At 39.7% G+C, this 24158-nt stretch overlaps 1 protein-coding gene across 4 annotated transcripts in view; it reads right to left on the bottom strand.

Annotated features, from left to right (window-relative positions):
* The window catches only part of LOC121871463 (kelch-like protein 17), a 70865-nt gene that overhangs the window by 2848 nt on the left and 43859 nt on the right, over positions 1-24158 (bottom strand). For 2 of the 4 annotated variants that reach the window (XM_042373800.1, XM_042373802.1), the window contains exons 4-13: positions 14769-14890; positions 12582-12696; positions 10625-10731; positions 9082-9198; positions 8029-8242; positions 6523-6619; positions 5769-5959; positions 4655-4771; positions 4068-4323; positions 3245-3385 (exon numbers count right to left, since the gene is read on the bottom strand). In XM_042373800.1, coding sequence (XP_042229734.1) covers positions 3245-3385; positions 4068-4323; positions 4655-4771; positions 5769-5959; positions 6523-6619; positions 8029-8242; positions 9082-9198; positions 10625-10731; positions 12582-12696; positions 14769-14890 — 1477 coding nt within the window. The remainder of the gene's footprint in view (positions 1-3244; positions 3386-4067; positions 4324-4654; positions 4772-5768; positions 5960-6522; positions 6620-8028; positions 8243-9081; positions 9199-10624; positions 10732-12581; positions 12697-14768; positions 14891-24158) is intronic. The other 2 variants (XM_042373801.1, XM_042373803.1) reach the window with 1 other exon arrangement.

The raw sequence follows: 24158 nt of genomic DNA, 5'->3' as shown, positions 1-24158 counted from the left end.
TTGCTCTTTCAGAGTATGCAGCCAGATGTGAACCATTTATTTAATGATCAGAATAAAGAAAACAGGTTGCTCTAATTTTCATTTTGAGTATTTTCAATGGGTAGATGTGTTTGAGTCTACATATCTTGACCCTTCATCATCTGAAGAAGGGAAGTAAGGAAAGCAATGTACAGAAGTCTTTGCCATGTGAAGAAAGGAGAGCTCGTTGATTGTCTAATCCAGACAATACCTTCTCTCTTCCTTTGCTGCATATCATATTAATTCAAGCGGCTAACGAGCCGATCAGTGGCGAAGAGGATAAAAGTAAGTGCAACGGAGGAACTTGTATATCAGTTGATAAAATTCTACTAATGAATCAATGGAAAAATATCCCGTTGGTCAGTTTGGAGGAAACAGTGTATATGTAAGGCATATGTAAAGGCCACAGGAATTACCAATTGAGCCAAAGTGCCTTTATTCTCCCTTTCCTCTCCTTTGAAGACTAAACTTGAGATTGCTTGTACAACAAACTACAATCTCAGACAAAACTCGATGCAAAACTAATTACTTTTTTAGCAAAGGTAGCAATTTTATTTTATCTTTGATTTGAAAATATTCATTATTTGAAAAAGAGAAAGAGAGAGAGAGTTCAATTTCAACTCAAAATTCTGAAAGAACAGGCTTGTGCATTTGTTGAACCTGACACCTATGACTTCCAAACTGATACAGTATTTCAAGGTTGTGATTTAACACATTTAATTCTCAGGTTCATCAAAAAGTTGTAGATGGATAATTTCTAAATAAAATAAGTTAAAGTGAACCTGCATTCTCCACATCATATTTTAGTGGCATGTGGCTGCCATCATTTTACTAAATTTCACCTTAACAATAAGTTTAAATTCTAGTTAAATATGAAGACCAAGACAAAATACCCCAAATACAGTAGAGCAAAAAGCAAAGCAGAAACATTTTCTCTTGAAAGGCTTTACATATTGTAAAGCTGATCTGCAAAATGTGAAAAAAACAAAACAAAACATAAAGGTTTCTTCAGAAGTGTGTTAAGCCAGAGAATACCATGAAATCTTTGTATGCAGAAAAAAGCACCACAAAATTAATCAAATACTAACATAAAAATATTGAGAATGAAAATACTGTAAACTGTACTGTACAGTACATTTCAGATGATAAAAAATAAATAAAATAAAATAAAAATACTCAACTCATTCACAAGAACAGGACATAATATAAGTTTACTTACAGCAATGCAATACAGTAAATTAAACCCCTTTTACATCACTGACTCAAGTTTGTGAGTGTAGGAAATATTTGTGTTTTATCGGAATACAATTCCTGAAAATGATATTTTCAGACAAAATTAATATTCATATGCATAATACAGTATAAACAACACAGTAGACTCGGATTATTACACGAGACAGGAACTGAGGAGCTTTGTGAAGTAAATAATTGTGATATAAGTATACTATAACACTGTACATATAGTAATTCAATACAAAATTGGAGGTTAGGACCTGGAGGCCAAAAAAATTTACTGAAAATACTTAATAGGTTTATTTACTTACTAAGCATACCTGGGTAAACAAGAAATGTAGAATGTTCTGTTATAGTGTCAAGGAAAAATTTGATCACAATACATCACAGTAACACAGTGTCCCACAGATTTGGTGACAATACTGGATGACAGTTGTGAACATTAACCAGCTCTTGAGGAAATTTCTCCCATAGAAGATAAATGTTTTTTTTACACGATGAAAAGCCCACCAAAAATACGAAGGAATATGTTTTGTATTATATCATTTTCACATGCTACTGTGTTGTAGTAGATAGCCTTACACATGTTCTATCTTCTACAGTACAGTAGTATAGAAAAATTTCCTAAAGTTGCTGGTTAACATGTACATCCGCCATCCAGTTTTCCTGATTCAGCACACATTGGACTCAATTCCTGACGCCAGTCTGCCTTCAACACACCTGCATGTGGTAAACTCGAGTGGAGTGAGTGTCCTTAACTCTAAGTGAGCACTGGTTCAGTGACACCATGTTTGCAGCTGGGGATGTGCATGCACATGGTAGTTATGTTGGTACAGTGGTAAATTCAAATTCCTTCCATCCTAGCAATTTTTGCTAAATAAAAACCTTCTTGCAATACTGTACTGCATACCGAATAAGAAAATGGTAGTCATTTAGGTTTATGCAAAAAAAAAAAAAAAAGCCCAAAACTGCAAAATAACCCGAGACTACTATACAGTACTGTACATATACAGTATAAAACTAAAACCATGTTACACCAATAAAGAGAGAAGTGTTTACACTGGTTATTAATTATAAGAAGCACATGTACAGGTACAGTACTCTTAATTTTGTTTATATTATTGATACTTTAATATTTTTCTAAAGTAGCAATGTTGTCATCTGGTCAATGGCATGACTGTATTCTATTGTCTTATTAAGGACCTGCTACAGAAAAAAAGTAAATAGCTAAGCAGAGTACTGCACAGTAAATGATAAACATTGAATAATAAATGCTAGAATAATTTGTCATGACTAAGATACACATAGCAATAACCATGCTTGAATTACTAGAGCATTTCCCTTCCTGAAGGGTTGCAAAATGCATTAAGCATTAGAGCCTTACTCAGAGCTATCCACTGAAAACACCAGGCTATAATTAAGCTTCACATACTCTCAAATTAACTCATAAAAAACTACTGCAACAAATTTTCTGTTATCATTATCCTCCATCATGTGAAGCACAGGAGCCATCACATCATAGGCAGACCTTTACCATACAAGTTACACCATATAGGCTTGATGTGGGCCTTCTATAACAACTAATACTGTATCCTCTAAAAATGGATCTCAAGCTACAACCATTTTGTATAGAGGATTGTGTACTGTACAACCTAGACTCTGGATGAATTTGTCAAGATCACACACAATTAATATTATAAAAGCTACATTTGTTGGTGGACTAAAAAAAATCTTAGGACACAGTGGATTCATACAGGAAAAATCAGTCTTTTATAATACAGGTATCTGATAATGATCAAAATCATGATTATAAAAATTATGGTAATAAAATACAGGGTAGTTTGAAAACAACAAAAATAAAGCATAACATCAAAATCATATTTTTTCCAAATATATCATGCCTAAATTTGTCTGAGTTATACCATATTTTCTTGGACACCAGGAAACTGTTCGATGACCATCTAATATGTAAGAAAATTTTTGTCTTGCTTACCGTCTGGAAAGCATGGAAGTGACCAGGACCCACTTGTTGAGTTTAGAGTCATAGCGTTCCATAGAGTTGAGGGATGAGGAACCATCATTGCCTCCCAATGCATACAAAAACCCATCAATCTCCACTACCTCATGTGTTGATCTGTTGAGGAATAATACTTTTATGCTTGGTCCTGGTTACATAGTTAAATTCTAACAGACTACACACCCATACACCACTGGTTGGTGGTACAGCAGTGCTTTTTACCACTACAACCCAGATTCAATTTAGAGTGAGATGTCACAAGGGTGTTGTCCAGTGACCAGCATCCTTTTCACTGTAAAAAGATGAATGAGTAATAATAAAAAAAGACTGAACTCACTTTCATCCTGATTAATCATCTTATTCTTATACAACATTTCTATAATACCAACTAATAAATTGATGGCACCTAAAAAGGATTTTAATCTCTGCTCTCTTGTCGAGGAAAGTGTCGTTGTTTGTATACATACCGTAATCTTTAAACCAAATTTAATATGTGGTAATGGTTCTCAGCCTTTTAATTAATCTACATCTGTAATAGCATCAGCAGTTATCTCAGATGTAGGCATGTTAAAAATTGTCCAGCTCCACCAGGGTTGGAGGCTGTGGGGTCGAGGATTGATTCACTTCCTTCCACTAAATATATGATAAAGCTTGAACTAGTCTTAACTGAAATAATAAGCAAAACAAGAAAAATGCATAGACTTGTTCGATACTCATTAATTATATTTAGGATTATATGGCAGTAACAGACTCACTTCTGGCAAGTTATACATCCTCTCATCAACCAATCATCACCCACCTTCGAGAATGCATTGCTGTGATTGGTTCCCAAGTGTTTCTCCTCGGGTTAAACCTCTCAGCTGATGACATACACATTGTGCCATCATTCCCACCTATACAGTATAGCATTCCACCTAATATAGCTGCCCCACAACTGCTTCTTCTGCTCATCATGGGTGGTACAGACATCCATTTGCCCACTCGAGGGTCCAGCCTTTCCACTGTGCACTGGTAGTTAGTGGAGTCAAAGCCACCCAAGGCATAGATGCAGTTATCTGGAAGATATGAAGTTAATATAACTAGGCAAGGCAATAATTAGTTCTTATGATACTTCTGGGATTGAACCAATGATCTATAGTAAATTACCTCACTATCATAAGGGGTCATTACAACTGAGGAGTGGCCTTAACACCTACATTTACAATATCAACTGGTCTCCTTTTACAAATTGTAGTAAAGAGCATCAACTGAAGTACTGTATTTACATACAATTTACTGACAACAGCAAACCAATTTATTTTTATTCTAAAAGTAAGACACTATCTTAGGTGAAGGGTAAAGCAGGATTCACCTAGAAACATCATACTCACCCTAAGAGGAACCTACCTAGTAAAGCAACCCGACAGTACCGTCGACGTGTGGCCATGGCAGGGCAGGAAGTCCAACATCCCGTCAGTGGGTCATATCTCTCAACACTACTCAGACATGATGCCCCATCATAACCTAAGGTAAAGATAAGATACCTCCTGCAGGCAGGTCTTATAGGTAAGTGTCGTGTTTATGAAACTCTTAGTAGGTGGCAGTGAGTGTCCCAAGGTGTTATTAGGTGACAGTGGGTAGTTGTGAGTGTTTAAAGGTATTAATGGAAGGCAGTGGAAATTGGTTAGGTCTTTATGTGAAATTGGTGGTGTTAGTAGTTTGACAAGCATGTTATGGGGGTAATAATAAATGCTTAGAATGTGTGTTAATATATCTTCATCAATAAAAACTTGACGAGGAAATAAATTCTCCTTATTCTGACTAAATAGGGACTCATTACATTATTATAAAAAAATACAGAGAGGTACTGTATATACAGTATGCTGTAAACATGCCAGGATATTAACCTTGTAATCTCAACCCCCTTAGGCTCACCTTGGCTATCAGACATCATACCTAGGTATGCCAATGAATTCCCAAGTGTTACCTGTAAAATTTTCACCTCTATACATACTCTTTTGTTAAATACTTTTACTATTCTAATGTTATAGCCAGTAATTAATCTCTGTGGCTTGATTAAAGGCCCTTTATTACTAGTATTAAATGGTTTCAACAACAGGTGGACTAACACCATATATTCAGAATCATTTTACCTCCAGCACAATACAATTAAAACATCTCCAACATCATTGTGTTATTCCCTCACACTATCCCTCATAGGACTCCTAATCAAAACAACCTCCTTATTATCATGCAACATGCAACCCCCACTAACCTCAGACCTATCAAAAATCCTACCAACACAGAGCTCCAACATCTCCACTAACATAATTCCAGCCTGTAACTTCCCAAACAACCCATACCATTATTCTAACATACCCACAACAACATACCTCAAGCCTTCAACCTTCTAACAAAAATGATATTCCTAACTTACATTATTCCTACTAACACATCTCACCTGCTCTAACATTTCCACTAATTTATCCCTCCAAACTCCAACATCCCCATTAACACATACCTCCAACACAGTAGATGAGACCGTTGGTGGTACCGATACCTAGGCAGGACCTCTTGGTACCCATGGAAGTGATATTGAGCCACTTATTGAGGGCTGGGTTGTACATCTCTGCAGAGGATAAGTCACACGCCCCATCATAACCACCCATGACATACAGGTACCGCCCAAGGGATGTCACCCCAGCTCGTGACCTGTGGTAGGGGAGATCAAGTTAGGGGGTGTTTATTTGATAGGATTGGATGGAGGGTTTGTGATGGAGGTAATCTCTTATTGGGTAAGGGAAACTAAGGGGGTGTTAATTTAATGGGAAAAGGGAGAGATGGAACAGCTATGATTTGTTGTCGGGTGACCTATAGAACAATGGGGACAAGTTACAAGGTGTTAGTGCAATATAAAAGAGTGGGTAGCTTATTTTCGGGTGTAGGTGAGGTAGGAAATTGCAAAAACAAGCGGGGTTTGTTGCAGTCAGGGTAGGGCTATATAAATGGAGATGATGAAGAAATTGAGAGTAAGTGATTGTGGAGGTTATTTATCTGGAATAAGAGATCTTGGGGGGGGTGGGGGAGAAATTAAGTACAGTATACACACATTTAATGTACTTTTACACAAGCATTCATGTACATCCCGGTATATTGTACTGTATGTTCAATGAACATTTAGGCACACACACACAAACCTACATCAACACACATTATCTCTTACACATAATGTCTCTCCCTCTTTTTCTGTTACACACACACACACACACACTCACCTTCTGTAATTCATAGAGGCTACGGGCATCCAACGGTCGGTGCGGGGGTTGTAACACTCTACCTCACTGTGGATGGCGAAGAGACTGCCTCCACCTGCTCCAGGGAAGTATTAGTTTTGTTAGTCAGGATAGAGGGAGTTAGATGGTACATTAGAGGTAACAGAAGGAGTTGGTGAGTGAGGCTGCAGGGTGTTAGAGGGAGTGTAAGTGGTGTTGGGAGATGCTAAATGGCAGATTTGTGGCAACAAGTTAGAAAGAAAGTTTGAGTTTGCCTTTGTGACTCAAGAATATGTCCAAACAAATGACAAACCATATACAGTACAGTACCACATAAAAAATGCTCACTTAAAAGTGAGTTATCCTACACATCTTATATCCATTTAATAAATTTTTTTTTATCTAACCTGGTAAATCCTAAGTACAAATAATAAAAATTGTTTATAAACAAATACAGGCAGATCCAGGTTTTTTAACATCCAGCACAAACATTATATTTTATGAACATGTTTCGGTCTTTTGAATGTTCATTCTCTTCATACATACACAACCTGTGCCCGGGTGGGCTATTCCCCATAAAAAAAAAAGAATACTTTTTAGAGCATACTGTACCACCACTGATTGGCAAAATGAGGGAATTTTAACACTTGAACACAAGAAAACAAACTCTGCATGGGTCTTTTGAGCATTGTTTCTGCACACAAGCGCCCTCCCATAAGGTGTCTGCTTTGTTTGAGTGGCACCAAACAGGTTTTTCAGCATTCTTTTGATGAATTTTACTTTATTTTTAATTTATTAACCATTAACAATAGGTAATAAGCGTATATCAAATATCAGTGACCATGGTAAAACGAGTTATGAGTCTATGAAGTGAGATAGAGGTGTAACTGGCAACTACTGAGCCGTGGTTGCTGCTGTGGTGAAAAACGACGTGGTTGTGGTGGTGCAACGGCAGGTTTTTGTGGTATAAAGTGGGTGGTGAGTCTTTACGTAGGTGAGGAGCCAGGGTGTGGTGTCATAGGTGTGGGTGAGCAACTACTGAGGACAGGAGGAGTGTGATGAGGCATAAATAATTCCAAATCATTCCAAAATGATGAGAGTAAGTTGATTTGAGGCTCCACCAGCCTTGTGTTTCATTCTGGAGTGTCTACCAATCATTGACTTTCCATTCTTAGTATAATTTTTGGAGCACACCTTCATATTCATGGCGCCAAATGCCAACTGTCTTAAGACAACAATGGTGTGATTTTGGTAAATCATCCAAAGATAATGATAGCAGTCAAAGGGTTAAGGAATATACAACAGGTTCCATGTCAGTGAATTCAATAATGACTGCATCCAAGCAAGTCACCCCTCTCATCCTCCAACTCATACAGCCCCTCCACCTCTTTTCTCACCACTTCTGGAATACCAGGAATCCATTGGGCCTGATGTAATGTGCTTTATTTCACCATTTAATTCATATAAAATGCCCTACCTACCATGTAACCAAGACCATCATCAACTCACCACAGGCAAAGAGGTAGGGCTTGACTCCCTCAGGTTGCCTCTCTTGGGTGCGAGGTGAGGTGAGGGTGGCTCGCTGTTCTGGTAAGAGGTGGTACTTGAGTGCCTCTAACAGCAGGTGGTGACATGATGAATTCTCACGCACCAGTGGCTCGGCATCCACATTGGAGGTCAGGAAGTCCCGTGACAGTAGAGGTAAGCGTACATGTTTCAGCAACTGTGGGAGAAGAATTATGTTATGAAGGAAATAAAAGCCAAAAGAACAAACAAAACTATAGAGATCAGTCACTTTTTTGTGCTAGAAAAAAAAATACTGTACTAAAATTAATACAGATGCAAAAAGGACCCATTTAATGTTCACCTTGGAGCCTAGTGAGAATAGTCATGAACTCTGGAGACATTAACAACATTTACAAGTCTCAGTGTAATAAAAAAAATTCTATATAAAACATAGTATTTATGTATATCTTGTAGCAAAATGTAAATAAGGAGGCACTACATTATCATAATAGAATACCCTTTTCTACTATTCTCCCTTTGCTTCTCTTCATTACAACTTTATCTCTTTCTCTATCTTTCTCTTACCATTCCTCAAATGTACCTTAAATTTATCTCTACCGTCTTCTCATTCTCATATTTTTTCTCATTTCATCTATAAATCTCTTTCAACTTTTCTCCCTTCCTTCGATTCTCTCCCCTCTCTGTTCTTCACCCATCTTTCTGTCTCTCCTTCTTCTTTCTTCCTTCTTCCCCCTCACCTGTCGCCCCTGGCATCTGTTTCTAATGCTCAGGTAGGTTATGTTCACTCAGCTGAGAATAGCTTTCTGCCCCTTCCTTCGTCACTACCTGCTCCTCCCCCCCTTTCCCTCCTTTTCCACCTCTCTTCCTTCCTTCCTTCCCTCCATCTCCATTACTTCATCCTCCTTTCTTCCCTCCATCTCCACCACCTCATCCTCCTTCTTTCTCTCCATCTTTACCTCCTCCTCCTTCCTTTCCTCCATTTTCACCTCCTCCTCCTCCTTTCTTTCCTCCATCTTCACATCCTCCTTCCCTCACCTCAGGCACGAGTTTTTCACGCTCGGGTAGGTCATGCTTGACCCAGGAGATGACCGCAGTGAACACTTTCTCTTCACATGGGACATTTAGCTGTGCTGATGCAATCAACTCCTCCACCTGGAAAACAGATAGAGGTTATGTAAACACGTATGAAAATAAAAGAGGTTATAAATTTTAATTAGACATGAAGATTACTTCTTGAACTGATCTTGAGACAGCTTTCACATTCTTACCGATAAGAGACAGGTTTCATGTCTTTACTGATAATAGAAACAGGTTCCATTCTTTGAGAGACTGAGGCAACACTCACTTGTATATAAGAGAGAGGTAATATTCTTACAGAGAGAGACAGCATTTTCAAAACACTGGTCAGATGCTAACAGCTAAGGTATTTTGATAAGAGGACTCCCTATTTAAGAGGCACATATAGAGGTCATAGGGCTTAAAAATTAGTATATTGGAGATTGAATCCTGATATCAGAAGTTGAAAAATATGCAACATATGGAAATTCGGGTTGGATTCTTTACCGAATTTATGTTTGAATGGCACATCCAGGGATCATATGTGTTAGGGATTAAAATGGTTTACTAAAGTTATTATCTCCATTTATGTGAATTAAAGAGGACAACCACCAACTATCCAAGGTCGGTGCTGAAATATCATATATTACTGTATACACATTAAGAATGCCCTTTCTTCATATCTTTTTCAAAACACACACATATGTAATGTATAAGGGTCCTAGGGAATCAGAAAATAAATGTTTTTTTCAGAGTTATTTATCTTAATTTTAAAGAAATTAAGGATACGGTATATAAAAAGCAAGAAGTCTCGTGCCAGAGTTTACTTAATACAGTACAGTGTACTGTCCTAAGCAACTCATATGAATTAAGAAATCGTGAGACTTTATACAATAAATGGTTCCTAAGGCCTTCATGTTGAAGGAATCACTGAGACAATTATTAGCAATCTATGGTTAGTACAGTACAGGGTACCACAGAAATCCTACATTATGCAAAATTAGCAACATCATCTAGCACTTATTTTCATCTTCAACAAGTACATCACAAGGAGTCAGAAAATATATGTTTTTGGGTTATTTTATTTGTCTTCAACATTATTCAAACAGACAAGTAAGCTGAAAGATGGAGGTCAGATACAAGACCTGTACATATGTAAAGTATGCAAATTAAGGAAACACATTCAGATTTTACCAACAATAAGTCACATTAAGGGATCATGGACATTCAGAAAATAAGGAGTGCAAGGGTTAGATATCTTCTTTGGAGAGGAAGCAAGTAGACCCTAGAGACCACAGTGTTAATGGTTGGGTTTGTGTCTACTGATTAGATCTGACCTTGGAACTATCTCAATGTTAGTTTCTTCCTCACCATAAAAACCATTTACCGGTAACTTTATCCTCTTCACCACTGTTTGTTTGTTTGAAAAAGAATAATGAGTCAATACGGAGTCTGTTTATCTGCTTGAAGGACAACAGTGGGTCTGTTTGGCTATTTGAAGGACAACAATGGGTCTGTTTACCTGTTTGAATGGCAGCAACAGGAATTCCTCAGTGCCACACACTTCAGGGAAGTTCTGGAGGGCGAATCGGTGGGAGCGAGTGTGTAATTCCCCGCAGCTGTGGGCATCTGTTGGCAGGCGAGTGGACATGAGGAACCAAGCATTATCATCCTATTGACTTTTCAAATCATGTAAAAATTAGGCCTACTCAGCTTATTTCACCTAATAATTAAAACAGCCTAATGTTAACCTAATCTAATCCCCTTGGTAGCATTAGGGTGTTTTATCATTAGGTGACATAAACTCGGGGCCTAATCTCCACTTTATTTATCATCTTATCGACTTCTCTTACTCTGAAAGGTCTAAATTATAAACTTATGGGTGAACTGGCTAACTTCGTGAATTAACTTACTAACTCTGGGGCTTTACTTACCCTGGGAGCTAACTTACGAATTTAACAGATCTAATTACCTCCTATGGGGTCTAGTTAATTAACCGAGCGGTCTCCCTTATTTCATTCAGTGTTGAGGTGGGAAGATGACCCTTTTCTGCTTCCAAAATCTACTTCAAAGGTTAGTCAACATCGTGACATGTTTTCACCATCAAATACACCAAAGCTTGAAAATAAGTTAACCAAGTTTATACACCAACATTTTTCACGAAACAAAATGTTCTTCCAACTGTATAAGATCCCTAAAAGCTTAAAAATTTGCTTAATTTTAATTTTAATATGTTTATTAGTAAAACTGAACATTGACTGTTCCATCTTTGTTATGATCTATGAAAGCTTTAAAAGTCTCTGCCTTAATTTTGCACTACAATACTGTACTCTACTAACCTTTATGTAAGTTAAATACTTTTCACCATGACTGGATCCCTAAAAGCTTTAAGAATTACCTTAATTCTAGTGAGAATAAAACGTTTCTACCTTCTTATATATCGAGAAAAGGATCAAAAACTATAAATATCACTAATATTTTTTCAAGAAAACACTGTATCTAAGATTTGCCCTTTTACAGGATCCTTCTAAAGTTTTTGCAATGTCGAGATATTTTTATATACTGCACAGTATAGTACAAGTATTAACTGTTCACCTCTTCAGAGTTTTGTACAGTATAAGTTTAGAAAGTAGTAATGCCATTCATATTCTAATACAGTGCCCTCCTTAACAATAAAACTTAATGTTTTATCAACACTAAAAGCTTCCACAGTTACTTCAAACCAGAGTAAAAAAATATTTTGTGTAAGAAGTTGGTTTCTTCCACTTTTTCACGCAAAGGCAAATATTTCTGATAAACTATATTTCCTTTTACCTTAAGAGAACTCCTAAAAGCTGCGGAAGTTACTCCAATCTTGAGTCCACACCATAAAGAAAAGATAGTTTTTTCTTCACCGTCTTGAAATCCCAGAGGATTCAAAACTTAACAATAATTCCTAAAATATATATTTTTTAGATATACTGGATTTTCTACTTTCTGGAATCCCCTAACACTTCGTAAGGTAGCAAAGTCTTGTATTGTGTAGTGTTCCCGAGTTACATACTCAGGCGCCCCCCTCTCTCTTGTTATAAATTTGGTTCAACCTCTCTCTTTATTTGCCCTAGTGTCTGTTTCTCTTTCCAAACAATAAAATATATTTATAAATTCTTTCTATGATAATGAAGAGAGAGAGAGAGAGAGAGAGAGAGAGAGAGAGAGAGAGAGAGAGAGAGAGAGAGAGAGAGAGAGTCTATACAGGCCAAAGAAGTTAACTACAGCCGTTTTCTCTTACTATCTATACTTCTCTTTCACCATCTTCTACCCTTTCTCATTCACATCGTAATCCTCCTCCTCCTCCTCTGCCATCTATTTCTTCTTTCTTCATATTCTACTCTTTCTCCTTCTCATCAATTTCCTTCTCCTCTCCCATCTGCTTCTTCTCTTTTCTCCATCTATTTTTCTTTCTCCTCCCCTTCCTCCCTCACCCATTCTATGCCCACCTGCAAAACTTCTGATGCCGAGGCAGTTTGAGGGGTGGAGTTGCCTCATGAGGAACTTGCAACACGCCTCCCTCACGCTCACCATCTGCAGCAAACTTGACGCCGGGAGCAACACCTGTGGAAAAATTATGGGATCACGTGAAAAATCGTCACCGCGGATGGAATGAAAATATATGAATATAGAAATCTCATTTGTAAGTAATGTGGAGGAAAGCCGAACTATTCTATTTAGAAAGACACGGAGATATCGGGAGAAAGGTTCAGGGGTCTCTTTAACACATTGCTTGAGAGACAGAGACACTGGGTTGGAAGAGAAAGCAAGACATGGAGACTGATAATACAGTACTTTACTTTATCCTCTGCGCCATTGATTAGCTTGTTAGCCGCTTGGGTAGTCGGTTACGTCTCTTGCGCACTATTGGCAAGTCCTGTACTGGTTCCATGATGTATCTGTATCTAGGCCAGTGTTAGTCAAGTCTGGTCTTGAATGAGCACGTCACAATGCTCTCTGGCAACCCTCACTCCGAAAAAGTTAGCCCTGATAAGTTTTTATTTAACTTGATGCTTCTTCAACCTTAAGCTGTGACCTTTAGTGGCGCAGGCATCTACCAGCTCCAGATATGGACACTTGACAGAGTAACGTCCTCTGAGGTGTCTACAAACTTCCAGTAGTCACCTCTTGCCCGTCTATACTATAAGCTAGGTAATTGCAGGTACTGTATTTTAATCTCTCTTGGTAACTGGGGTGCCTTAGTGCAGGCACCGATCTGGTAGTCTTCCTTTGGACGTTTTCAATTAACTGAGTCTCCAGTATATCTCGGAGAAGCACCGTCACTTTTGAAGAGTGTTATAAGGGACGGGCATCTGAATGACCTTCTTATAAGACCCACTAGCAGGAGACATACAATCAAAATTAGCTAAGAGTCTCTCAGTGTGCTGTAGGGGAGATAATCAAATACAGACACACACAAGCACTGAACACAAGACAAGAACAGCCAAGTGATAAGTCAATGTCACCCAAAGTCCACGGGAAAACGAGAGACAGACACAGGAGACTCTTGAGTACGATGACTTACCTCTTGAGTACGATGACTTACCTCTTGAGTACGATGACTTACCTCTTGAGTACGATGACTTACCTCTTGAATACGATGACTTACCTCTTGAATACGATGACTTACCTCTTGGGTACGATGACTTACCTCTTGAGTACGATGATTTACCTCTTGAGTATGATGACTTACCTCTTGAATACGATGACTTACCTCTTGAATACGATGACTTACCTCTTGAATACGATGACTTACCTCTTGAGTACGATATTTCGAACCTTTCAATAATAATTCAATATGATCTATGATTTGAATAGGAGTGGTAATGTACTCAGGGGTTATGTGGTCGTACTCAAGGGATAGAGTCAGATCAGGTCATCAGAGGCAACAGAATAAAATAGGGAATGGAACACCAGAGAAACGCGCGGCTCTCAACCTCGCCAGTCGGGACAGAAACCTTAAAACTAAATAGTTATCTCCACATATCTCCAAACGTTCAGCAGCGAGAGACACGAGATAGCCCACACGTTCTTCGGGATCTTAATCTCCCGAGTGATGTCTCAGATAAAGGAGAGTGATAAGGAGAAACTCTATTAGATCTGGTCTCCTAAATTGTTACCAACCAAGATGAGGACGAAAATTACGATCCTAGGCATCAAAAAGTTTTCTATGAATCTCATTACAGGAGAGACTGAAGGAGATGGTCCTCGCGTGGGTTTGATTATTTAACTCAGAACAACTATCGATTATTGTACATTATCATAAAAGAACTACAATGGTTTCTAATTTATATGCTTGACATATAAAAATTACAAGACAAAGTACAGAATAAAAGGTCTTTTATGGGACCAATGAATTACTTTTACCTTTGTTTAATTGAAGAAAAAAATATTACTCTCATTCTATTAAATTCAACGGTAACACATGGCTAAAAAATATTATAATTCCGTTTATTTTCTTTTAGTATTAACATCAGAAAAAAAGAATAAAATAATTTGGCAATTTGTTGTATTTTTTTTTACAGGATGGTATTGTTGTTGTTTATTAATTTTACTGTTGTTGTTTTTGTCTTGGATGCCTCAATAGCTAAGGCCTTGAGGCACCCTTTGAGAGAGAGAGAGAGAGAGACACACACCTGCACGTTGTCTTCAGTAATGATGATCTCTCCCGTGTATGAGTACTCTACCAACAGCTCCAGGGCCGTCGAGTCCAGGTCCTGCAGCGCCACCTTCTCCTGGGACTTCTCCACCAGGTCACCTGAGGGAGCAGAGGTCACGGTAAGGTCTCCTGACGAAGAAAAAAAGGTCAGGGTCAGGTCACATGAAGGAAATTTTATGGTTTGGTCAACTATGGTTTGGTCAGGGTAAGGTCACCTGTGGGAGTGGTCAGAGTAAGGTCACCTGTGGGAGGGGAGGTCAGGGTAAGGTCACCTGGAGGAGTAGAGGTCATGGTAAGGTCACCTGTGGGAAGGGAGGTCAGGCTAAGGTCATCTGTGGGAGGGGAGGTCAGGGTAAGGTCACCTGGAGGAGTAGAGGTCAGGGCAAGGTCACCTGGAGGAGGGGAGACCACTAAGATACAGTACACAGAGGACACAGTAACAAGTCTGAGTACTCGTGGGTAACATTCCAGGTCAGAGGTCATCAAGTACAGGAAGCACTTCTTTCCAATATAACTACTGACAACTTTTCTAGGTCACACACACACACACACACGCTACAATATCCAATAAACATTCAAACATTCTGGGTAACAGTGAAAGAATACCAATAAGAATGTGAAATCTGTATACTACACATTAATCTTTTACCCCCAACTGGTGGAATGAGTTAGATCTCATAAGTGTGCTGACCTTCGAGGAATGACTGGACAGGTAATGGGCAGGTTAAGATGTCACGGTCGAGTACATAGCCTTGAATGTGTGTTGTTGTATTGTATTTACCAGCTCGACCGCTATAGAGTCGAGTAACATATAGAGGAGCTGATACTGTGGTGAATATATAGTATACAGAAATAGATCCTTGACCCAGATTATTATTGGGTAAAATAAGTCTACACACACACACACACACACACACAGGAGATTAGAAGAAAGAAAGAAAGAAAGAAGGAAGGAAAGAAAAAAGAAAAAGAGAGAGAGAGAGATTATATTCCCCCCTCCCCCTTACACGTAACCCGAACACCGTCATAGCCTGGATATTCCCTTTTCCTTCCCCACCCCTCCCCCCTTTCTCTCCCCCTCCTCACCTCCCCCTCCTCACCTCCCACTTCCTCTCCTCCTCCCTCCCCACCCCCCCCACCCCCCCAGGTAGATCAGCTGTTAGGCCTTGCTATAAGAGGGTTTACCTGGCCAGCTAGTAATGAACACCCCCTCCCCCCACAGCTCCTATTTCACCCCTTGTCACCTGATTTCTTCCTCACCTCGCTTGTCTCTGTATTTCGTGTACTGTATTACTGTATTACTGTATTTATAGTTACAGTGAAACCTCCCTATAACGGACTTCTCTCTATATATAGTTAGTTGGAGGGTTTTCACATGTAACGGACCCTTGATATAACGGACTTTCATCTCTCTATATAGTTCGTTAGATGAAAGTTTGTTAAATAGAAGTTTCACAGATATTGTATTTCTGAATATTGTTTTGTATTGTGTGTGTTTTATCGACCGTATTTCAGTATTTTGTTGTATAATTTGAGTATATCCTGTACCTACTTATTCTCTCTTTATGTATTTGTAATGTACTGTATTCCTAGACTTTGTTGTATGTATTTTTTAATCTATCTACTGTATTTTTTAATCTATCTACAATATTTCTATATCATATTCCCCCTGATTTTTGTACTGTATTCCTTATCTGATGTATTTCTGCAATCGAAAATCGAACGTTCCATATCTAAAATAATAATAGGCCTATGCACGTTATTAATTCCACCCCAATCTCTCTTGCACAGTAACCAGCACACGGGGCTTTAAATCATGAGCCTAATTTATCTTCTCGTAAAGTTGGATTTATGTCAACAATGTGTACGACTTACCACCATCAACAACGTCACGTTTAGGTATTAAAATAAATCAGTTAGGATTTATCTGTAGATTCTTCCTTTCCTGAATTTATTTTACCTAAAGATTAACCACCCTAACGTTATTTGGGGGGACGGGGCAGGGTTGGGTTGGGTTTACTGATGATTAGTATTTCCGAATAAAAAAAGTGAAATAATGAATATATTCGTATCCATCATATATTTATTGTACCCCAAACGCTTCATTTAAAACCAGAAAAAACGTCAATTTGGAAAAAGAAAGAAACATCTAAAAGTCAAAAGAAATAAACTTTTACTTACTTACTTTACCGGTGTGTTCGTATCCCCTCCTGTACTGTACTGTACCCTAAACGCTTCATTTGAACCCACAAGCACGTCTAATTCAGCAAGGTAAATATTGACAGTGTGAGTTGTGTTGACGCAGCAAACACTCCTATCTTTCCCGCCAAGCATTAGTACTGGTGGTAAGAAAAGCGAGTGGACATTTTTGCCTTTGGACAAAATTACATCAGACAACTTTGCTACTGGACAAAATACCTCAAGCAAGGAATATCGTTTCACATTTTCGCCTTTGGACAAAATGACATCAGACAACTTTGCTACTGGACAAAAATCGTATCAAACAAATTTCCATCGGATAAAATTCTCTGCTTTGTTTACATTGGGTTCGTATGGATTTGTTTACATTGGGTTCGTATGGATTTGTTTACATTGGGTTGGTTTATGATGGATTTGTTTACGTTTGACTTTAGTTACGTTGAATGACTGACACACACACACACACACACACAGTCACACACAGACATACGCGCGTTCCAAGTTGTTAATTAAGAGCACTAAGTAGCAGAAGCAACAAGTATATTGAAGTGTTCCCAGACACACGACAGGCTGTAGAGTTCCAATTAGCTTTTACACCTTTACCGTAATTACCCTGACTTCCTAATTACTCGACTCTAGGCCTAATGAGTGACTCTGGGCGATTTATCGGTTAATCTCGCTTGGACGGTTTGTTTATTAACCTCGTGTTATTGGTTAACCTCGCCAGGTGTGTTGGTATAATGGAATTGTCTCCGTCAAATAACTAATCTAATAACTGGATTGAAGGGCAGGAGAGAGAGAGAGAGAGAGAGAGAGAGAGAGAGAGAGGTGTGTGTCTGCATCGAGTACAGAGCTAGTTGTCATTTATCACACATGACACATCTGGGTTACTCTCGATCAATATCTTCTTATAAGCACAAAGACGACTTGGACCACATGAAGATTAAACACCCTAGCTTATTTCATCTACCAGGAGGAGTTAGGTTAGATTAAGTTTGAACAGAGTAGGTTAGGTTAGGTTAGCATAAGGGTGGTTAATCATAATTTGAAATAAGCTGAGTTGTGTAATCTTCAGGTGATACAAATACTTTTTTTTAATACCTCCATCTTCCTATTACAAACACTTATTACTTCTTCATCACCTTCATGGCATACACGTACAATATTAAACCTTGTACTCGGTTCGATCATCCCTTAAAGAGCCACAGATAAAAAAAAAATCATTCCTTGTCCGTTCTAATCACAACAAATCCATCAGTTCCACTTTCTTATGGAGTCGTGTGTCAATTCTCCGGGATGACCGACACTTTTAACAAATGAAGATCAGGATATAGAGGATTGAATTCTTCGTCGACAATAAATATATATGAACAAAAACAAATGAAGATCTGAATATAGAGGATTAGTCTCGTCAATAGCGGATAAAAAACAATGTGATACCGAAATAGGATGTGTGTGTGTTTGGGTAATAGGGTCGACCTTTGAGTTGATGGTTAATAGGACAAAATAGGGGAAGTAAATAGGGAAGGGAATATGATAAATGAGACATGATCAAAAACCATTTTCCAGCATTGGGTGTACCGATAATAGGGATGATTCAAATAGTAAATAAACCAGGATTAAAAACAATGAAGGAAAGACAGTATAAGGATTACGAAATGTGAGAAACAGGGAAGTGGATAACAGTACGGAATATGAGAAATAGGGAAGTGGAAAGGACCCCAATTTCCAGCGTTGGTTAAATTGGATTCCAGCTTCCGTGTGCTTGTTGGGTTTCAGTGAGGGTCGGGTGAGGGGGAGTTAGTCCTGTGTGCGAGAGAGAGAGAGAGAGAGAGAGAGAGAGAGAGAGAGAGAGAGAGAGAGAGAGAGAGAGAGACAAGAAAGAAGACGAGGAGGAGGAGGAGGAAGAGGGGGGGGAAAGAGGGGAAAGAAGAGGAGGAGGAGGAGAGACTGACTTAAAGGGGTACTACTCAAGTACTTGTAGAGAACAGGTAGAGCAAAGTGCCTTTTTATGACTCTTCTTACTCCCTAGTACCTCACCTACTTCCCCTACCTAGTACCTCACCTACTTCCCCAACCTGGAAGCTCCTTGTTTTCATTCTTAGCTTTGATAGCTTCTATATATAGAGCTGATAAAAGATATTACTGGAGGTGGGGATTAAAGCGGAAAACTGGCCTGTTCTCTCTCTCTCTCTCTCTCTCTCTCTCTTTGTTCTATCCCTATCTCCCCTTTTTGTTCTCTCTTTAACTCTCTCTCCTTTTTTGTTCCTTCTATTCATTCTTCTGTCTGTCTATCCTATTTCTCTTTGATAATTTGTTTGATTCTATTATCTCTCTTTCTTCCTGTCTTTATCTGTGTCTCTGTCTCTCTTGCTGTACCTTTCTTTTCCTGTCTGTCTGTCTGCCATCTTTTCCTCCCGTGTCCACAATTCTCCCTCCCTGACCTCTTACCACTACTCTCCCTTTAACTCCCTCGCCTCCCTTCTTCTCTCCCTCCTTCCCTCTTCCCCTCCTACACACTCCCTCATTCCTCTCTTGCTATTTCACCTCCTCTCCCAATCCATTATTTCTTCATATACTTGACATCTTCCCTTCCTCTTCCTTATTTTCATCTCTCTCTCTCTCTCTTTTCTCCTTCTCTCTTTCCCTCATTTACTTAACCGTCTCTCTTCCTCTCCTGCCTACCCTCACCTCCTTCTTCCAGCCTATGTTTTCTCTCCCACTCTGTCTCCCGCTTTTACTCATTTTGCATCTCTCTCTCTCTCTCTCTCTCTCTCTCTCTCTCTAGCAACTGACGATTAAAATATACAAATATGTAAATAATAAAAATAAAAAATCATATTTGTGGTGAAACAAGAACTTGAGAGAGAGAGAGAGAGAGAGAGAGAGAGAGAGAGAGAGAGAGAGAGAGAGAGAGAGAGAGAGAGAGAGAGACCTATGTAAGTATATTTGTACACTGTCTAAGTATACTTTGATTTAATATAACTTAAATGACGACTTTACTAATCTATCTATCTATCTATCTATCTATCTATCTATCTATCTATCTTATAAGAACACAAAACAACAACACTGATTTCTTTCTCTAAGGAAAATAAAAACGAACGTCTTCCCCACAAAATTCAATATCACTAACCCACAAAACCTCTCAATGTCTCCTAATGATACACGCAACAACAATAACAGCCTTAAAGAAAACGAAACCCCCCCCCCCCAGGTCCATAACCAACAGGAAACGAAATGTAAACAATGAAAATTTCCCAATCAAGGAGGCGATAAGGTGGAATGTTTATACGGCTTCCTTCTCCCTCTTTGTCTCTCCCTCACCCTCCTTCTCTCTCTCCTTCACCCTCCTTCTCTCTCTTCCTCACCCTCCTTCTCTCTCCCTCGCCCTCCTTCTCCCTCTCTCTTCACCCTCCTTCTCTCTCTTCCTCACCCTCCTTCTCTCTCCCTCGCCCTCCTTCTCCCTCTCTCACCCAAGATCCTCTGATGAATGGAAGAGAAGACACGAAGAAGGAGAAATGGGTGAAAGGTTTTGGGGTGATGGGGGGAGGGAAGGAGATATTGGGTGATGGGGGTGGGAGGGAGAGATATTGGGTGATGGGGGGGTGGGTGGGGAGGAAGAGATATTGGCTAAGGGAGAGAGAGAGACGGTAAGACAGAGAGCTGACCTACTTACACGGTCGAGTTTAAAGACATTTTTACGCACTTGTCTGGTCTGTGTGATGGTGCTCTCTCTCTCTCTCTCTCTCTCTCTCTCTCACTTTCCCCCTGTATTTCACCTTCTTACTTTCTCTCTAGTCTCTTTCGTAGTGTATTTCTATCGTTCTCTTTCTGTCCAATTAATATCTCGTTTTCTTTGTCTCTCTTACTCCCTGTTAGTCTGCTTTTCATCTCTCTCTCTCTCTCTCAGTAGAAAGTCACGTCCCTGAAATTAAAATGATATTCTGAATCAGGTATATTTCAGACGTAGACACACACACACACACACACACACACACTGTATACAAACGATGGTAATAAACTACACTTTTGTATGATCTAGAACGCTACCCCACCCCCCCAGTGCCCATACCCGAAGACGACGCCCTTGCATGTAGTACCATTTCCTCGGATCAGTATATCCTGGATGTGGTTTAAAGGAAAGGGAGGGAGGGAGGGAGAGAAAGAGAGGGGGAGAGGGTAGGAAGGAGGGAGGGAGGGAGGGAAGACAGGGGAAAGTAAAATAACATAGGAAGGAACGAAGAAAGGAGAAACAAAAATGAAACAAAAAAACAAAGAAATGACACCGAGAAGTAACCAACCAGCGCTAAATATCCGGACTATAACGTTACGTCACTCTCTAGTCCATATACCCTTCCGGCACTGACGTTTAAGCGGCCGGTAAACCTCCATCCGGCACCGGCTACGCCCAATTACGCCACTGATTGCGTTATGTACGGCACCAGCTAAGCGTTCTTATGGTGAAGGGGGGGGGGGTCACTGGTTGCCGAGAGAGAGAGAGAGAGATAAGAAGTATTTTGACCTCAAGTGACACAGTAGAGGTCAAAGGTTATCTGTCATATAGCAGCCTCTTGGAGACAAGATAAAGGGCGTCCCATTTATCACACAGGTATCCCAATTAACAAGCCAACGTCCCAATAAAGAAGTAAAGGACCTCCCCCTAATCCCCTACACTCTCCACTCCCTCCCCCCCACCCTTTACACAAGTTCCACCTATTCCCGCGCCGTCTTAATGGTCGCTAATGGACTCAGCCGATCTACACGAGAATGTCATTTATTTTCGGGTGCCAGGAGAGAAAGTACATGAGAGAAAGTAACTGAGAGAAAATACTTAAGATAAATTCCATGAGGAAGTATCGGAGAGAAGGTAACTGAGAGAAAGTACTTGAGAAAAATTGCATGAGGAAGTATCTGAGAGAAAGTAATTAAGGAAAGTACCTGAGAGAAAGTTAGAAAATACCAGAGAAAATAATCACAAGAGACTCGGAGGTACTTGCGCTACGGACGACCAAAAGGAAAGTAGATAGAGATAAATGAGGCAGTTTATGGTGATTTGCAACGGTTAGGGGAAGAGAGGCGGGAAGTGGTACTGTCCAAAGGTACTGTCAGCATTGAAATACGTCTCCCTCCCTCCCTCTCTCTCTCTCTCTCTCTCCCCTCTCCATCTCATTCCCTCCCTCACAGGATCACAACACAAGCACAACTGATATATACGTTAGGTTATGAGTTGGTTTAGGTTAAGTTATGAGTTGGTTTAGGTTAGGTTAGGTTAGGAGTTGGCTTAGGTTAGGTTATGAGTTGGTTTAGGTTAGGTTAGGTTAGCCAGAAGCGATTTTAAATATATCCAGCCGCCAACACCATTAATATGCAAATGTGGGTTACAAAATACATAATATAAATAAACATTAAGAAGATTTGAAGAATGAAAGAACTATATATTTATAATACAGTCTGTAGTTTACATCACCTGAAGATTAGCTCCCCAGCTTATCTAACCTAACCTAACCTAACCAAACCGAATTTCAATAACCTAACCTAACTTAAAATGTACCCTTAAAGTAAACATCAGGTGAAATAACATCTACAATAACAACAAATATTAATAACATTCCAACAATAACAACCACAATAACACGCACCACCCCACCAACAATAACAATTAACACTCAAATTACACCAACAATCACAACTCACAATAACAATAACACTTAAATTACACCAACAATCACAACCCACAATAACAATAACACTTAAATTACACCAACAATCACAACCAACAATAACACTCAAATTACACCAACAATCACAACCAACAATAACAATAACACTTAAATTACACCAACAATAACATTCACCATCCCACCAACAATAACAACCACAATAACAATAAGACGAACAAATAACAATAACTCACCACCACATCAACAATAACAACCACAATAACAAATAACACCCCGTCAGTGAACATTACAGACATAGATACAGTTTTAAACGTTAAGAAAATAATCCCATATTTATTCAGATCAAGTCGTTAAGGGGCACTCCACGAAGGGTTTCTGGGAGGGGGGGGAGGAGGGAAGGAAGGAGGGAGGGAGGGGAGGAGGAGGAATAGGAGAGAGGGAAAGAGGAGGGGGAGGGATCAGAGGGAAGGGAGGAATAGGAGAGAGGGAGGAGGAAGAAGGAAAGAAGAGAAGAGGAAAGATGGAAATAGAGAGGAGAGAGAGAGAGAGAGAGAGAGAGAGAGAGAGGAGAGAGAGAGAGAGAGAGAGAGAGAGAGAGAGAGAGACCCTACCACCATCAAAGCTTTACTTACCTCGAGTTATGGACCAGCGCTAATGTCACACTAAGAGGACAGTACGGTGACGTAGTAAAAGTTGCCATTGTAAAAGCATAGTGTGTTGCCAGTGTGTGGCACCATAGTGTGTTGCCATTGTGGTGCCATAGTGTGTTGCCAGTGTGGTGCCATAGTGTGTTGCCATAGTGTGTTGCCATTAAGGTGCCATAGTGTGTTGCCAGTGTGGTGCCATAGTGTGTTGCCATTGTGGTACCATAGTGTGTTGCCATTGTGGTGCCATAGTGTGTTGCCATTTTAGTGCCATAGTGAGTTGCCATTGTAGTGTCATAGTGTGTTGCCATTGTGGTGCCAGTGTGTTGACATTGTGGTGCCATAGTGTGTTGACATTGTATGTTGTGGTTCTTATCTTCAACGTCGTCCCCCAGCCTGCCTGAGGGCGTGTAAGATCTGTGTAGGTACTAATGGCTTGTTTCCTCTCTCTCTCTCTCTCTCTCTCTCTCTCTCTCTCCCTCCTTTTATCTTTCTCTCGCATATACACACCGATAAACAAAACGAAACACGCACACAAAGGAATAGATCATATTCATTAACAGTATATACAGTGTAGGTCAGAGTGATGTGGGTTGATGTCGCTAGGAGATGTTAGCTACACCATCAGCTAACATGTCGACACAAGAGCAGCGTCAGGTGTTGTGGTGCGTCCCTCATTACTGGAGGGAGAGGGGGAGTGAGCGGGAGGGAGAGGGAGAGAGGGTGAGAGTGAGAGAGGGAGAGTGTAGAGAGAAAGAGTGAATGGGAAGGAGATTGAAGAAGAGGGGGATAAGAGAGGGGGCGAGCCATGGTGAGAGGGAGAAGAGAGCCAGAGAGCCC

Source organism: Homarus americanus, unplaced genomic scaffold, assembly GCF_018991925.1.
Source record: "Homarus americanus isolate GMGI-L3 unplaced genomic scaffold, GMGI_Hamer_2.0 scaffold45698, whole genome shotgun sequence".
NCBI lineage: Eukaryota > Metazoa > Arthropoda > Malacostraca > Decapoda > Nephropidae > Homarus > Homarus americanus.
The sequence above is the reverse complement of the archived record's forward strand: the minus strand, read 5'-3'. Positions and strand labels throughout refer to the sequence as shown.